General features: G+C 37.0%; 1 protein-coding gene across 4 annotated transcripts in view; it reads right to left on the reverse strand.

The window, feature by feature from the left end:
• ANKRD28 (ankyrin repeat domain 28) overlaps positions 1 to 14735 on the reverse strand; it is a 165036-nt gene that overhangs the window by 12554 nt on the left and 137747 nt on the right. For all 4 annotated transcript variants that reach the window (XM_060099453.1, XM_060099452.1, XM_060099451.1 and 1 more), the window contains 7 exons: positions 11178 to 11289; positions 10210 to 10236; positions 9713 to 9787; positions 6652 to 6853; positions 4793 to 4880; positions 4443 to 4560; positions 3307 to 3526 (listed from right to left, as the gene is read on the reverse strand). In XM_060099453.1, the coding sequence (XP_059955436.1) occupies positions 3307 to 3526; positions 4443 to 4560; positions 4793 to 4880; positions 6652 to 6853; positions 9713 to 9787; positions 10210 to 10236; positions 11178 to 11289 (842 nt within the window). The remainder of the gene's footprint in view (positions 1 to 3306; positions 3527 to 4442; positions 4561 to 4792; positions 4881 to 6651; positions 6854 to 9712; positions 9788 to 10209; positions 10237 to 11177; positions 11290 to 14735) is intronic.

Here is a 14735-nt window from a genome sequence, read left to right on the forward strand (position 1 = left end):
CATTCTCAAACAATAGTTCATCTTAATCTTTATCCTATAATTGTTTTTACAAGGAAAAGAAAGTATGTTTTAGGAAACCTATGGTTATGTTCCATCATCTGTCAGTTGTTTCATCCAGTGATTCTCAACTGGAGCAATTTTAGCCCTCAGGGGACATTTGGCCATGTCTAGAGACATTTTTGCTTATCACAGCTGGGGATGGGGTAGGGAAGGACTATGGCATCTAGTGGGTAGAAGCCGGGGCTGCTGTTAAACCTCTTGCATGCACACGACAGTCACTCACAACGAAGGATTATCTGGCCTCAAAGGTCAACAGTGCTGAGGGCGGGAAACCCTGCTTCAATTCTCCTTCTCCAAATGTTAACTCATGGCCAAGAAGTAACCAAGGAAAGTTGTCCAGTATTGATTTGAGAGTCTCTTATTTTCCTGGGATAGCAGTTCTCAAGGTGTGGTCTGGGGAGCTGCAGGGTGATACTGCAAATTATTCTTTTCTTTAACGAGCCATCAAATAAATGTGCCACTCTATTAATATTTTTTTGAAAAATAGTTGTTTTTCATAAAAATGCTATTTTTATTAACATGTAATGGATTTATTATTATTTTAAAATAAATTAATAAATATCCTTAAATTTCTCAGTCCTAATTTCCAATACAGTAAATACTAACAGCTATAAGCCACAGGTCCTGAGACTGAAAGATGTGAGAATCACTGCGTAGACTGTGGATGGCAAAAGGGAGTCCCAGGGCTCTGGATTCAGCAGTCATTACTGGGGTCATGTCAAGCTGAAAAATTCTTCACTTTGTGTCCTGGTTTATAAAAGTACATAGGATAAAACTGGTCTCTTCATGTTTTAGAGGGATATTCTGAAGATGCTTATAGCTTCATAAAAATTGATACATTTTTAAAAGGAACACATGAGATCATGGAAGTATTCTTAGTTCTGTGACTGAATGACTATATAAACTGGAAATCTGAACTTTAAAGTTGGGTATGCATAACCAGTTCTCTTCTAAAGCTCTGTCATCATTCCATTTTAATTTTGAGAGAAAGGTTGTTTTCTATCCTGTTGGAGTGCTTCCAATTTTTTTTTTTTAGCTGTACAATAATTACTAGTCAAAGTAAAACTATTTTACATATTCTACTCTCAGAATGCCAAATTATAAAATAGGCTTTTGGCTGTAAATATGGTATTAATTTTACACTGCCTGTACAGTCTTTGTACATATAGCCAACACACATCTAATTCCTTTCAGCTCAATTCAGAATCATCACCAATTCTGCTACAGTCTGGAAATTAGACACATCTGTTATGATCTTTAAATGGCAACCAGGCACGTAGTTTGTGCAAAATTTTGTGTCTTGTACACAACGTGCTCAGAGAGTCTAAATTCAGCAGTGATGGAGTAAGAAACTCACTTTAGGAAAACCGTGTTCTCCGGAAAGACGTGGTAGGAATGTTATAATAAATAGCAACTCTCCAAAGAACAGTTACAGCAGTATTTTTACAACTAAATGCTCTACCTGAGGAAAAATACCTTACTGTGTGATTTTTCCAATGGTTAATTCTCACTGACTTAAAAAAAAAAAAAAAGAACCAATAAAAGTCTGTTTCAAAATAGTTTTATCTGTGGATGTTTTCCTACTATTTGGTTTTCCTTATACTTGTAAGATGTCAAGTTACATTATAAAGACAAACCAATTTCAATGGCAAAATACAGTATCTTCTTTGACTTAGGATTTATCTTGGACAACTTTGCTATATTCATTAAATACCAACTTTAGTGAGTTGAAAAAGGAAGAAGAGTTGAAATCCAAAGGTTTTATAGTTTTCAAAACTATTCTGGCTAAGGATCTGAGGTAGTAAAATATGAAACTGACTAAACCAAGCTTTTGAATTAGCAATATATTTAACTATTCAAGTTTTCTATGGCACCATCAGTACTCAGAGTTGCAAAATGACCAAATGTAGCTACAGGTCAATCCTCAAGAAGAGATCAAAGCTTTCTCAGAGCAAAAGAATAGAGCTCTCAATTCTGATACAAGAATTAATATGAAAATCAAACTACTGTATCTAGAAAATGTTTATGAAAATGTTTAAACTATAACTTTGCAAGATTCAGATTTCTCCTCTTTTACCACAACTCAACAATTATTTGTCAAAATGGCTCCCAGTAAAAGAACCACATCAAACAGTGTATTACAGAAAGATCGGAACCTCCTCTCTGGCAAGGCAGTCAGCTGAATTTTATAACAGCCACTATGCTTATTTTTTTAAGCAAGTGGATATTATATAAAGAGGCAATTTCTATTTTCTGTACATTTTGAGGGAAAGTTGTTAGAACTGTCAACTAGTTTTGTAGATGTGCTATTACAACTAACAATAACCTGAATGCTACATTGAAATTCAAAACAAATAAAAAAACCCCTCTCATCCCTGATAAAACCCTAAGCATACACTTAGGCAGGACTGATGTTTTACACCGCATATAACGTACCCAAATGTTTTCTAAGATGATCAAATCTCAATATGCTCTGTTACTTACATTATTTTAGTGACACTTCAAAAGCCAAATCCCATTTTTCACATCTATCCTTTAAAAATAGCTTTATACTTCTCTGATTGACCTTTAATGAGTCTACCTGTAAAAGGACTTAACTGTGATGGTTAGTCTCCAGGAAGCTAAAAGTAAGTCTGTTATAATCATGCAGCCAAGTTCACTTAACCACAAATGTGTCCAAGTTTCTAGTTTCTACTTCCGTGATTTATTCTACTAGGATTTTATTCCCTTAAAATGTTGAACATACATGTTACTGTTGATATAAGGATCTTAACTTGCAACGTGCTCAGAAAACATACACAGATTTCAGCCTAGAATATGATACATTTTCAGTTTCTCTTACTTTTGTCATTTTTTCCCTAATAACAAGTACATTTAGAAAGAAAAATATAATAAAAATACAAACATAACTATATAAAAGACATTGGAAATATTATAAAAGTATATTAATAACAAATAATATTAATATTATTAATGTTATAAAAGTAATATTATAAAAGTATCTTAAAAATGCAAAATACTTATTGAAGCAAAAGTCTAAAAAACTTTTAAACTTAGTGACTGCTTATCTCAAAACATCTGTGACAACCAGCATCTTGGCTTTGGCACGACAAGGCACTGGAGTAAGCCATAACTACATGGTAGGTCATTCTTAATATATCATTCTCATGAAAGTCAGAATGTGTTAGTTGTCTCTCTGTGGTACATAACGGGCAGGTAACGTGGGTCTATGTCTGTGTACTTAACCGTTGTAGCAAGCCCAGTGAAGCGCTGTGTATCCATGATTGTCAGCCATGGCTGGATTTGCATCCATAGATGCTGCTGACTGCAGAAGAGCTCCGAGAACACCAATGTGTCCACAGGCAGCTGACAAGTGTATTGGTGTCCGGCCCCTGCTATCTCGTAATAAGCACTTAGCACCATGTTGAAGCAATGCATCTACACACTCTTCATGGCCTGTGACTGCCTGAAAGAAAAATTATTTGCATGTAGCTGAATACACTATGTTGGGCACTCCATGCTAATTATTGCTAATTACGAATTTTAAAGTCCATATTCCCCATGTCCTCCCACCAATCAAGGCATTTATCATATTTTGAGTAACCCAGTATTTTTACTGAAAGTGGCTTAAAATTTAAAGCAGTGACTTTGTCAAAATAAAAGTAAATATGAAAACCAGGAATAATGGGACTTCTAGTTCAACAAAAAAAATATTTCAAAGGTGAAAAAATTAAGACAAAAACATATAAGAAAATAGTTGTGATAATGGAAAAAAGTAAAACTGACATCAATTCTACTCAAGGCTTTAGGGTTATAAAAATTCTTTTTTTAAATTAATCAATTAATTAATTAATCAATTAATTAATTTTTGGCTGCGCGGGGTCCTCTTCACGCCCTCCAGCCATGGTGAGTGAGGGTCACTCCTCGCTGTGGTGCGCGGGCTTCTCATTGAGGAAAACAAGCCCCAGGCACCCAGGCCCCAGCAGCCGCGGCACACAGGCTCAGTATTTGTGGCTCGTGGGCTCTAGAGTGCAGGCTCAGCAGTTGTGGCGCATGGGCTTAGCTGCTCTGCGGCACGTGGGATCCTCCCGGACCAGGGCTCAAACCCGTGACCCCCGCACTGGCAGGCGATTCCCAACCACTGCACCACCAGGGAAGTCCCCTAAGATTTTAAAATTCTGTTCCAACATTATTCTTCTCTGGATTAAGTTGTGTTTTGTGGTTGTTAAAAATTAGAGTTCAAAAACTAAGACAGTGAAAGAAACAGTAAAGATTATTTGGTAAAAATTAAATGAAGAAAAATATAAACACAGCCTAGTTCAGTTTTAGGTAAAATGAGGTCATAAAAACTTTCAGAAAGGAAGTGAGAACACTCTGCTTACCCCTCTGTGCAGTGCCGTCCTTCCCCATTTATCTTTGGCATCTACGTTTGCTCCTTTGTTCAGCAGTGAGTAGACACAGTCCGTGTGCCCGTTGAGCACAGACAGCATCAGAGGAGTCCTGGGTAACAAAAGGAGCAGCTCCGTCACCACCGAGACTTCGTCCATGAAAATACACTGTGCTGGCCTGCCTTCTAAACATGTCTTTCCGTGATGCAACTTTAAAGTATACTTAAAAAACTGTATTTGATGTTACTCAGTTACACACTATGACAGACTTACTAAAATAGGGGGGCAAAGGTATGAAGATTAACAAACATCCTAAAACTAATTTAAAAATTAGTAAAACTTACTGTCCATTTCCATCTTGAATATCTACTGCATTCTGTGGTTCTGCATTTCCTATTAGTAGCCGTAAGCATTCCGAATGACCATTTGTTGCTGTAAAGTGATATTCAAAAATTTCAGCAATTATATATCTATAAAATGATAAAATAGAAAATGTCCATCTTAAACCACATTTGCTAGATATAATTTTGGAATATTCACTGAATCTAACAGGCAAGAAAGAAAATGCTCATTTTATTTAGCTCTCTGGTGGTGCCAATGTGGTCAGGAAGGGCTGCCTGCCTCCAGCCAAGGGATGAAATCATGATCAGACAAGTCAATCACATCAACCCCATTCTCCTTTGCCAATGATTGGTTTCAAGTTCTGCCCACTGAGATGTGAAGTCTGGAGGACGTCTAGGAAATATTTTTATTCTCGATAGTGAAGGTCCTCCTTCTTTCCCGATTTTAGATGTGATCCTTGGGAATGCTTCAAGGAAATTGTTTGGTCCATCATTTTTTTTTTAAACTGGATTCACAGATACTCAGTACACAGCAGCTACTGATGAGTGTTTGTATCGTCTAAGCTCAACACCCAAAGCATCAGGCATAAGATCCCTGTGGGAAAGGACTGGCTCACATACAGAACCAATGTCCTTTCCATGATTTAAGAGTGAGATGCTCCCCAGCAGGTCTCCAAATTTCAAAGGCATCCTGGTTCTAACCAAGGCTTGCATTTATTGAAGAGGTGGGTGCTAACAGTAACCTGTAACTCTTTCAGTGGGTAGGACTTATGAATTACATGGCATTGGACAGCCACTTCTGAGGGACGTACTAGTGTCTTGGTTCAATATTTATCTATTAAGAGTGCAAACACTCCATGAAAGCTTTAAATTAGCTCTGCAAATAACGTGCTTACAATATAATTTTTCAAGTTGCAGAATAATATACAACTTCACTCTTTTTCAGAATAAGGTAACAGAAAATGATAGCATTTTGACTTCTTATTTTTACGATATAGCAGTTTATATACATATCCTTATTAGGACTTTTAATCCATGATTAAAATTTATGTCTTTGAGCCCTGCTTGATTATCTGATAGTTCCTGAAAGGCTTCTCTGGAGCAACAGTGGGTGTTACCTATAGTCTTCTAAAATGCAAGTTTTCCAAATGACCAGAAGCAAAGTCCCAGACCTACATTCAAATGGATCCACTTTAAAGATCACCCTATAAAAACAGACTAAGTGAAATGAATCTAATCATAGGAAGATGGCCTATGGGGGATGAGACAAATACTTGGCTAGGATTTCTTCACATATACCAGTCTTGAATTCATTATTTAAAATTAATACTGCCTTGTAGTAATTCCTGTAGAGAGTTGTGAATCTGCATCTGCCAGTGGCACAGCGGGTACTGAGTCATCACAGTGGCATTGTTATGTAGTTTTGCATTTTCACACATCTACAACATCACAAAACACTCCATGGAGTAGTTCTCGCATAGCAGGCACTCTGTATTCCTGTCTGATTAATGTTTAATGCAGTACCCTGGTACAGTAAGTAAAATGTTTATCAGTTATTAAATGAAAGCACATACCAATCCAAAATAATTTCCATCAAAAAGCAGTAAAAAAAAAATTGTATTTTTTTTTGTTGATAAAGTACTTCAGAAGTTAGACTATTATATAAATCCAATTTCTAAGGTAGATATTTTTTTAAAGTGATTATAATCTTGCTGTTGGTTTTTCCCTGACAGTAGAATCATTAGAATTGTTAAAGTCAAAATTGTTAAAACAATTACCAGGAGTATAATATACAAGAAATTGGAAAAGAAGAGCATTAGATGGAACATGGTAAATAAAATCATTCATAGTCTTTGACATACCTGCTGCATGTATAGGTGTTCTCTTCAAAATGTAATCTTTGACTAAGATTGAGGCTCCCTGATTAATGAGAACATCCACACATTCTACATGGCCCTTAAATGCTGCAAGATCCAAGGGTGTTCTTCCACTACTGTTTCTCACATCAAGATCTAACAAAGACTGTACTAACACTTCTAGTGCTTGATGGTGACCATGATAGGCCTGGGAATAAATAAAAATATAAATTAAAAAAATACATATTTAGACTGACTTCTTAGAAACCCTAGAAAACATAAAGGGAGTAGTAAGCCAACTTGCCTTACATCATTATATTTGAGATAATCTAAAACTTCTGTATTGATAATTCAGAAAGTTACCTACAAATTTTTCTAATAATCAATTAGTAGGCTACAGTGTTAGGGAATGGGTATTCCACAAATAATAGAAGTTCAAATGACAGGTGATCTTTTCATGAGTATACAATGTCTGGTTCATGGCAGACATTCAACGACGTGTGACATGGGTTCAATGAAAGCTTTCATTCTAAGTCTACGATTCCAGAGCCCGTGTTCTTCGTCACAGTTCAGTGCCCCCGCTTCGCTCTCCGATAAAATGTTACTACACTTAAATCATAGAGACAGTTGCAACTGAAGTTCAGCTAGTACTTGAGCCTTCTGATTTCTCAAATTAAAATGACTACTCCATCCCATAACATGCCATCTCAAAAATAAACGTCTTTTCAAAAATATTTAGGCTGAGCCCTGCTTGAAAAACTGCCATGTGCTATGCACTGTCCTAGCAGTACAGCAGAGCAAGAAGATTGAGAGATTTGTCTGAAACCCGACTGACTGAAATCCCCTTCTTTACACAGTCTGCTTTCCAGAGAATTCATTTCAAAAACCAACATGTCAACTGCACATCTGTTACTCTTACTGGACTAGATGCTGAGCAGGACATAAGGCAATAATGACACAGCTCTGATGGGGAAGGAATATCTCCTCTGGTTCACTCATGCCACCCCTTTTAGCTAAGGGACAAGTCATTTTCTGATACTGTTCAAATCTGCAGCTTAGCACATACAGGCAAACTGTAAATGATCACATAACTTTTCATTAGGGAATTGAAAAATACAAAATTCTACCATATTTGTGCTAAATGTCACCTGCTTCTAAAAAGAGATACTTAGCTAGAAAGAGGGCCCCACAATGTACCAAAGGGCTGTAAAACCACTTCTTGTGGGAAATGTCAGAAAGTACCAGCAGGAGGTGAAGCTGCTCTGGGCCTTACTGACCTCTTGATGTTTCTGACTCCCTCAAAGGTTAAAGTGACTGGAGATCTCTGAGCTCTACTGTCTGAGGATCACATCTAACCTTGTTCCTCAATACCAGGTCAACAAAACTATGCTATTAAAATGAACTGTGAGAGGCACAGTATATGCAGAAGGTGGTATAAAAGGCAGCAGAGGGAAAATAAGGATGGCTAGAGCCAGGGTAGTCCGCCACAGGAGTCTTCCCCTCACGATGGCTCTGACTGCACTGGGACAAGAGGCTTAGAAGTCTAGTATGTGCGAAGGCAGGACCAAGGCCAGTTTCCTGAGTCCTCAAGCCAGCGTGTTTTTACTGCATCAAGTTGTCCTGGACTGGGAGAGTTTGGAAGGAGAAAAATCACTTCAGTAATTTCTGAAAAACCTCCTAGGGATGGATACAAAATGCAACAGTGGTGGTATAACCACATTTCATTGAGCCTAATTATGAAATCATAAAATTGTTTCCATTTCAGCTTAAAAACACTATTTAGCACACCCATGTTAATAACAGCACTATTCTCAATGGCCATGGAGTAAAATAACTAGTTAAAAAAACCGAAGTTTTTGAGATAATGCTTCAAAAACTTGGCAAAGTGCTTAGTCTGGCACCTAGTAAGTGTTCAAGCGATGAGGCGCTATTATTATAAGAATGATGATAATGATGCAGGAAGAACTGCCTAGTCATCTGCTCAGACGTCATTTCTTGCCACCCATAGTAAAATAGCTATTTTCTCCATGCTAGCTTTGCACTTCCAGATGACTTATTATGCAAGTCTGGGAAAGTAAATAGTATGTCCAAAGACCCAAAGGGCAAGGAGAAAGGAAGCTTCAGCATGTCTTCTTAGTTATTTAGACCATGGTAGGAAGTACTGCTGGGGAGAAAGGGGGAGAAAGACAAAGCAGAAAATTCAGTGTACATGTGTCAGTGTTAGAAAATATGCCAGGAGAATATTAAAATAAAAAATAATAGTATATGTGAGAAGAAACAATTAAGTGGATCATTGAACTTGTGATACACATTAACCTAAGTAGAGACCCTTATAAGCATTTTACTCTACTTAAAATCAGAGGTCTCACAAATAGTGACAGTACCCAATTCTCCTGATTCTCAAAGTCCCCCAGCTCCCCACAACATACTTTATTTCAAAGATAAATTCTTCTTTCAGCACAGAAAGAACTAGATTGGGCTCTGCTTGAAATTTCCTAAGGTAATTCATTTCCATATTTGACTTAAAGAATTGTCACACTCTCTTCTAATCTCCTCTTAGTGATGGACATTAAGAGGAAAACTTCAGTGGCATCTGAAGCTAGAAGGAACATTACAGACCATGTAGCTAAATCCTATAGCATGAGTAAGTGAAGGACCAGTGAACACAAACTTAGCGCCCCAAAATCACAAAGTAAGCAAAAAGTTGTAGAAATACCACAGAAATTACAGTTCTTATATCATCTGCTTAAGAAGTCAGAAGCCATTCCACTAGGGTGGGTCATTTTAAAATTCACATCTCAGGCGTATTCTCTCCTTAGGGCAGGCCTTGGGGGAAGCTCAAACCCCCTCCCCCCTACCCTTTTTTTTTTTTTTTTTAAGACAAACAAACAAACGAAACAAAAGTACATTCAAGAATTCTCTGAGTTAAGAAAGTTCTTACAGTTTTAACTCCATGATGATCATTATATGGACCAAAAGTTCTGGGTACCAGTTTGAGTCAACACAAACAGGTATGAGACATTTTCAGTAAACCAGCCATCAAGTTGGCTGTGAAGGCAATACTCACAGCCAAGTGTAAAGGGCTTATTGTTGCTCTATTGTCTGAATCACTCAGCATGTCTGTTCCCGAGGTTTCCATTAACTGAGAAAGAAAAGAATTTTAAGTGTCAGAAATGGTACTTTTAGACATACCACAGCAGTTATTCCTCGTCCCCCTCCCCCAAGTTCAAATCCATTTTAGAGTATAAACTGATACTTGAATATGAATTTAAAAATTCCAGACCATTATATTATGAAAACTAAATTCAGCAACCTTATGGAATGGATTATCCTGAAAATGCGGTAAGGACCACATACTAAGAGCTTTGAAAGAGGGCTATAAACTTAAGAGTTTGAGAGAAATGCCATTTAATTACCACCAAGTAAGAACCTTCCCTCCCCATGCAAACATGATTTCTGTCACTATCTTTGTTCCCAGCAATGTGTAAGACAGGCTCCGGCTCTAGTGAGAGCAAATATGTAAATACTCAGTATTAGGGGGAAAACTGACTAATTAATACTTACAACATCTAAAGGAGTTTCACTTGCAATCTGAAATAGAATTTAAAATAAAAATACTTAGTTGAGGAAGCAGTCATATACAGTAAAGAGATAAATGTTAACTACATGTCTCTATTTACATAGGGCCTTGTTAAATTCTATTCTGAACCTGTGCTTCCTTTGCCTCCAAAAATGAAGTCTTTTAAATAAACAATTGTACAATATAATAGACCACAAATCTATACACATGGGTCTCAGATTTTAGTCTAAAGCTACCATAATAAACTAAGGAAATATTACTTCTGTAGCAGGGTTCTAAATGCTATATTAAGTATGTCAACCTCTTTTTTCTATCTTTTATACCCACCCTCCTTGAATTTTGTTTCCCCTTTAAGGGAAGCAATGTTAATATAATTTATAAGTAGGTCTAAATGAAGAAACCTCTAACGTGAAGCATGTGCTACACACTTCAGAATCATTTAACTTGTCTTTTACTCTCCCTTTGGTTTGGCAAAGAGGGGTGAATGGTGTATACATTCAGGAATGAGACCACAGTTGAAATAAAAAGTTCCTTTGCAGAAGATGAATCTCCCTTGTCAGGAGAGACTGACAGAAGACTGGGTCTTTCGGAATTCCTGAATACACAGGGGGAAGCTTCCTCTCACAGGAACATGTATTTCTCACATATGACACAGTTAACAGTTCTTTAAAACGTTCTGGAAAACATTTAAAGGGGCAGGAGCAGTGAATGCTACATGGACATGGGGGGCTCTAAGGGAGCCCTCTCCAGAGATCTAATTTCCTCCTTTCTCTATGAAAGGGAAAAGGGAATGAGAGAAAGCTTAGTGAGGCAAGTATGAATTTAGGAGGGACTAAATTCAGGGATTCTAAAAATGTTAAAAGGCATTTGTTTCTTGGTTCATTTATTCTGTCATTACATTATTAGAATATAAACTTACATTGGTCTTTCCATAAGAAATCAGGAATCTTACCAGCTGAAGACACAGACGGTGACCATATGCAGCTGAATAATGAACTGCATTGTATCCTTGCTTGTCCCGGATCCCTGGATTTGCATCATTTCTTAATAAGTATTCCAGGCACCTATTATAGTAAGACATATTCAAATTCTAAATCCTGCATTTTAACCAATGATAAAAACAGAGACAAACTCAAAACTGGAAATTTTTCTTACATTTGAGTAATGTAAAAATCATAAACACATCTACAGTACATACATTTGTCATTTAAATGATATTGACTCTAAGTATCATAAAAGCACAAACAAAACGTTTGTAAGAGAATCTTCTTTATCCACAGTCTGTCAGCAAGCTCAGTATACCTGAAGACTGTTTCGTACACAGTCTATATTTATGGCACCAGCTAGTCGACTCAAACAACGTTTGACAGGATTAAACCCTTAGTGGTGGGGAGCATCCAATCTTTCTGGAATACATAGTTAGTGTGATATCTCATTAGGAAGCTCAAGAAAGGAGGTAAAAATATCTCCCAAAACCACGGTCAGAATTCAAGGATCTTGCATTAGAGACCTGAAAAGTGTGGGAACGATGTAAAAGTGGTATGTAGGTAACACGAAAGACCTTCCCATGGGAAATACACTTCATTCCTGTGCTATTAAAATATGAGGAAAGTAATTTTAAAAGGACTGTAAGATCTTTTGATGATGGCCATTCTGACTGGTGTGAGGTGATACTTCATTGTAGAAAGAGAAAAACAAATACCATATGCTAACACATATATATGGAATCAAAAAAAAAATGGTTCTCATGAACCTAGGGGCAGGACAGGAATAAAGACACAGACATAGAGAATGGACTTGAGGACACGGGGAGGGGGAAGGGGAAGCTGGGACGAAGTGAGAGAGTAACACTGACATATGTACACTACCAAATGTAAAACAGCTAGTGGGAAGCAGCCACTCAGCACAGGGAGATCAGCTCGGTGCTTTGCGACCACTTAGAAGGGTGGGATAGGGAGGGTGGGAGGGAGACGCAAGAGGGAAGAGATATGGGGATATATGTATACGTATAGCTGATTCACTTTGTTATACAGCAGAAACTAACCATTGTAAAGCAATTATACTCCAATAAAGATGTTAAAAAATTTTTTTTCAATAAAAGGACTATAAGGTTCACAATTTGTTATAATTCTGATGTTACTGTAGCAAAAAAAAAAAGAGTACTGAATTAGAAATTAAAAGATTTATCGCGAGAGTTAGTTTGATACCAGTGATCTTGGGCAAATCGTTTCACCTTTATGGTGAAATGGCTTCTGTTTATTCATTTGATAGATGGGAGTAGGAATTCAACTAAATAATCTAAAATCCATTCATGTTCAAATTCCAAGTCCATAATTATTCAGTGATAATTTGTCTAATACTGCAGTATGTCTAACTAACTACTAGCTCTACCACTGGGGGGGGAATCTATAATCAGATACTACTTGTCAAGTTTCCAAAAGCATACTGAAGTTATAAGAACAAGTAGAAAGGAACAATGGAGTGATGTAACTGGGAGTAACTCTATCATATATGTATGAGGACCATTCTTTGCAATGCCAACCCTTATTTCTTTAATGCTAATTGCTGAAAGTACTTTAGATCTCTTAGGAATTACTTACAGAATCTACATTTATTATAATATCCTTAATGGTAGCAAATGTTCATCCTTTTAAGCGGGATTCTGATATTTATATGCAGTGAAAATTATGATGAAATGCATATCACTATGATAGAACAACAACATCACCTGAATCTGACTCTAAGGAACAAGCCTGGTGTTTCTCGGTATTCCTAAACTAGCTCTGAGGGCACTCCAGGAAGTATTTCAGGCAGTGTGTAGACTCTGTACACAGTCTGCCTAGGTACCAGCTCACAGGTCAATCTTCACTGGGATGAAGGAAAAACCTGCTGGCCTGGAAGGACAGTCTCACTGCTTTAAAGGCAGAAACATTTCACCCAAGGGCATATCTTTTTACCTTTAATCAAGTTCTCTAGATGTGAATGATAAAACAGAAATAGTTCTCCCTACTGAGACCTGAATACAAGGCAGATTCTGTCAGTGGAACAAACTATTTTAAGATAACTTGCTGATACATGAGTACTGGGGGGGAAAAAAACCTGACTTATTTAAGGAAAGCAAAACAAGTAGGTAAGTTCATGTTTACTTTCTGCAGTAGGAGAGCATGTCTCAAAGCACTACTTATATTTACTAGTTGCAAGTGTACAACATTAAATGGTTTGAAATAATTCAACCATAATACATGCAGTAGTTCTTATCAAATCATTATTTCTTTGTCTACCTTCATAGTACTAGGTGATTGGTCTCCTATAACAAAACAAAGACTAAGAGTTGATTTATAATTATAAAATTATTTCTATTGCCATGCCTTTCAAATTTTGCTAAGCAATATGAATTTTCATGACTACTTTGTAAGCATTACCTTTAACAAATGAAAAAAATTACTGACATTCAGGAAAATTAAATGACTTGCTCCTAATCTTTTGGCTAGAATATGGCAAAGCAAGGACTAGGCCTTGGGTCTTTTCTTCAAGTGTTCTTTCTATGCTACAAATGCTTCAGCACAGGGGTTAATGAGTTAGTGACACTTTAACCTGGGTGTTTATAAAATTCTGAACCACAAAATTGCTTGATCTTGAAAATCTGAACCTCACTTTTGATTTTCAAATGAGGTGCAGGGGAGAGAGTCAATCCTAAGGTTTTTTTCTCATTGTAAGTTAACACGCTCATTTTATAAAACTCAGAAAATCAAGAAACAAAGATTTTCTACAATTTCTCTTATTTCCCTAAAATGAACCATGTATGCAAAATCTGGAGGAATATTTATGGCTAAATAGCTAAGTAATAAACCAAACTTACTGTTAAATATTTTGTTTTCTTCATTTGTTAGACAAATATCCTCATCCCAATTAAGCATGTAATTCAAATCAGAGTGATTTTCAAACTATTTAAACTTCTCCTACTCTTCCCCTACCACCCATGAACTCCTACCACTTTTTCTGGTGCAGGTTCAGACTGAGTCAAATCCATGTGTCCCACGGCTGGTCAGAGCCCTGGGAGAGGACCATTCGGCCCAGGGCAGAGGATGTGGCATTGTCACCAGAGGCCCTCCTAACTCTACTCTCCCCCATCACGGTATATGAGTGTCTGACTGACAAAAAAAGATATTAAGCATAGCTTTAAAAAATACAACTAATCCTTACAGGAAGATTACAATGTGTCAGGTATTGTTCTAAGCAATTCAGATATTCTGTACCACATATGGCCATGAGTTAATAAGGTCAGACTATTATTCCCACTTGACAGATGAAATGTGCAGAGAGGTTAAGTAACCTGCCCAAGGTCTCACAGCAAGTGGCAGAGCCAGAATCAAACCCAGTTCTGTCTTACATGCACACATAAAACAGGTTTAACAAGGCTGCTGAATGCAAAGTTGTATACAAAAGTCAAATATATTTCTCTATTTCACAACAAAGGAAATTTAAAGATAGATTTATTTTGGCAATCAAA

This window comes from Mesoplodon densirostris, chromosome 5 (assembly GCF_025265405.1).
Source record: "Mesoplodon densirostris isolate mMesDen1 chromosome 5, mMesDen1 primary haplotype, whole genome shotgun sequence".
Taxonomy (NCBI): domain Eukaryota; kingdom Metazoa; phylum Chordata; class Mammalia; order Artiodactyla; family Ziphiidae; genus Mesoplodon; species Mesoplodon densirostris.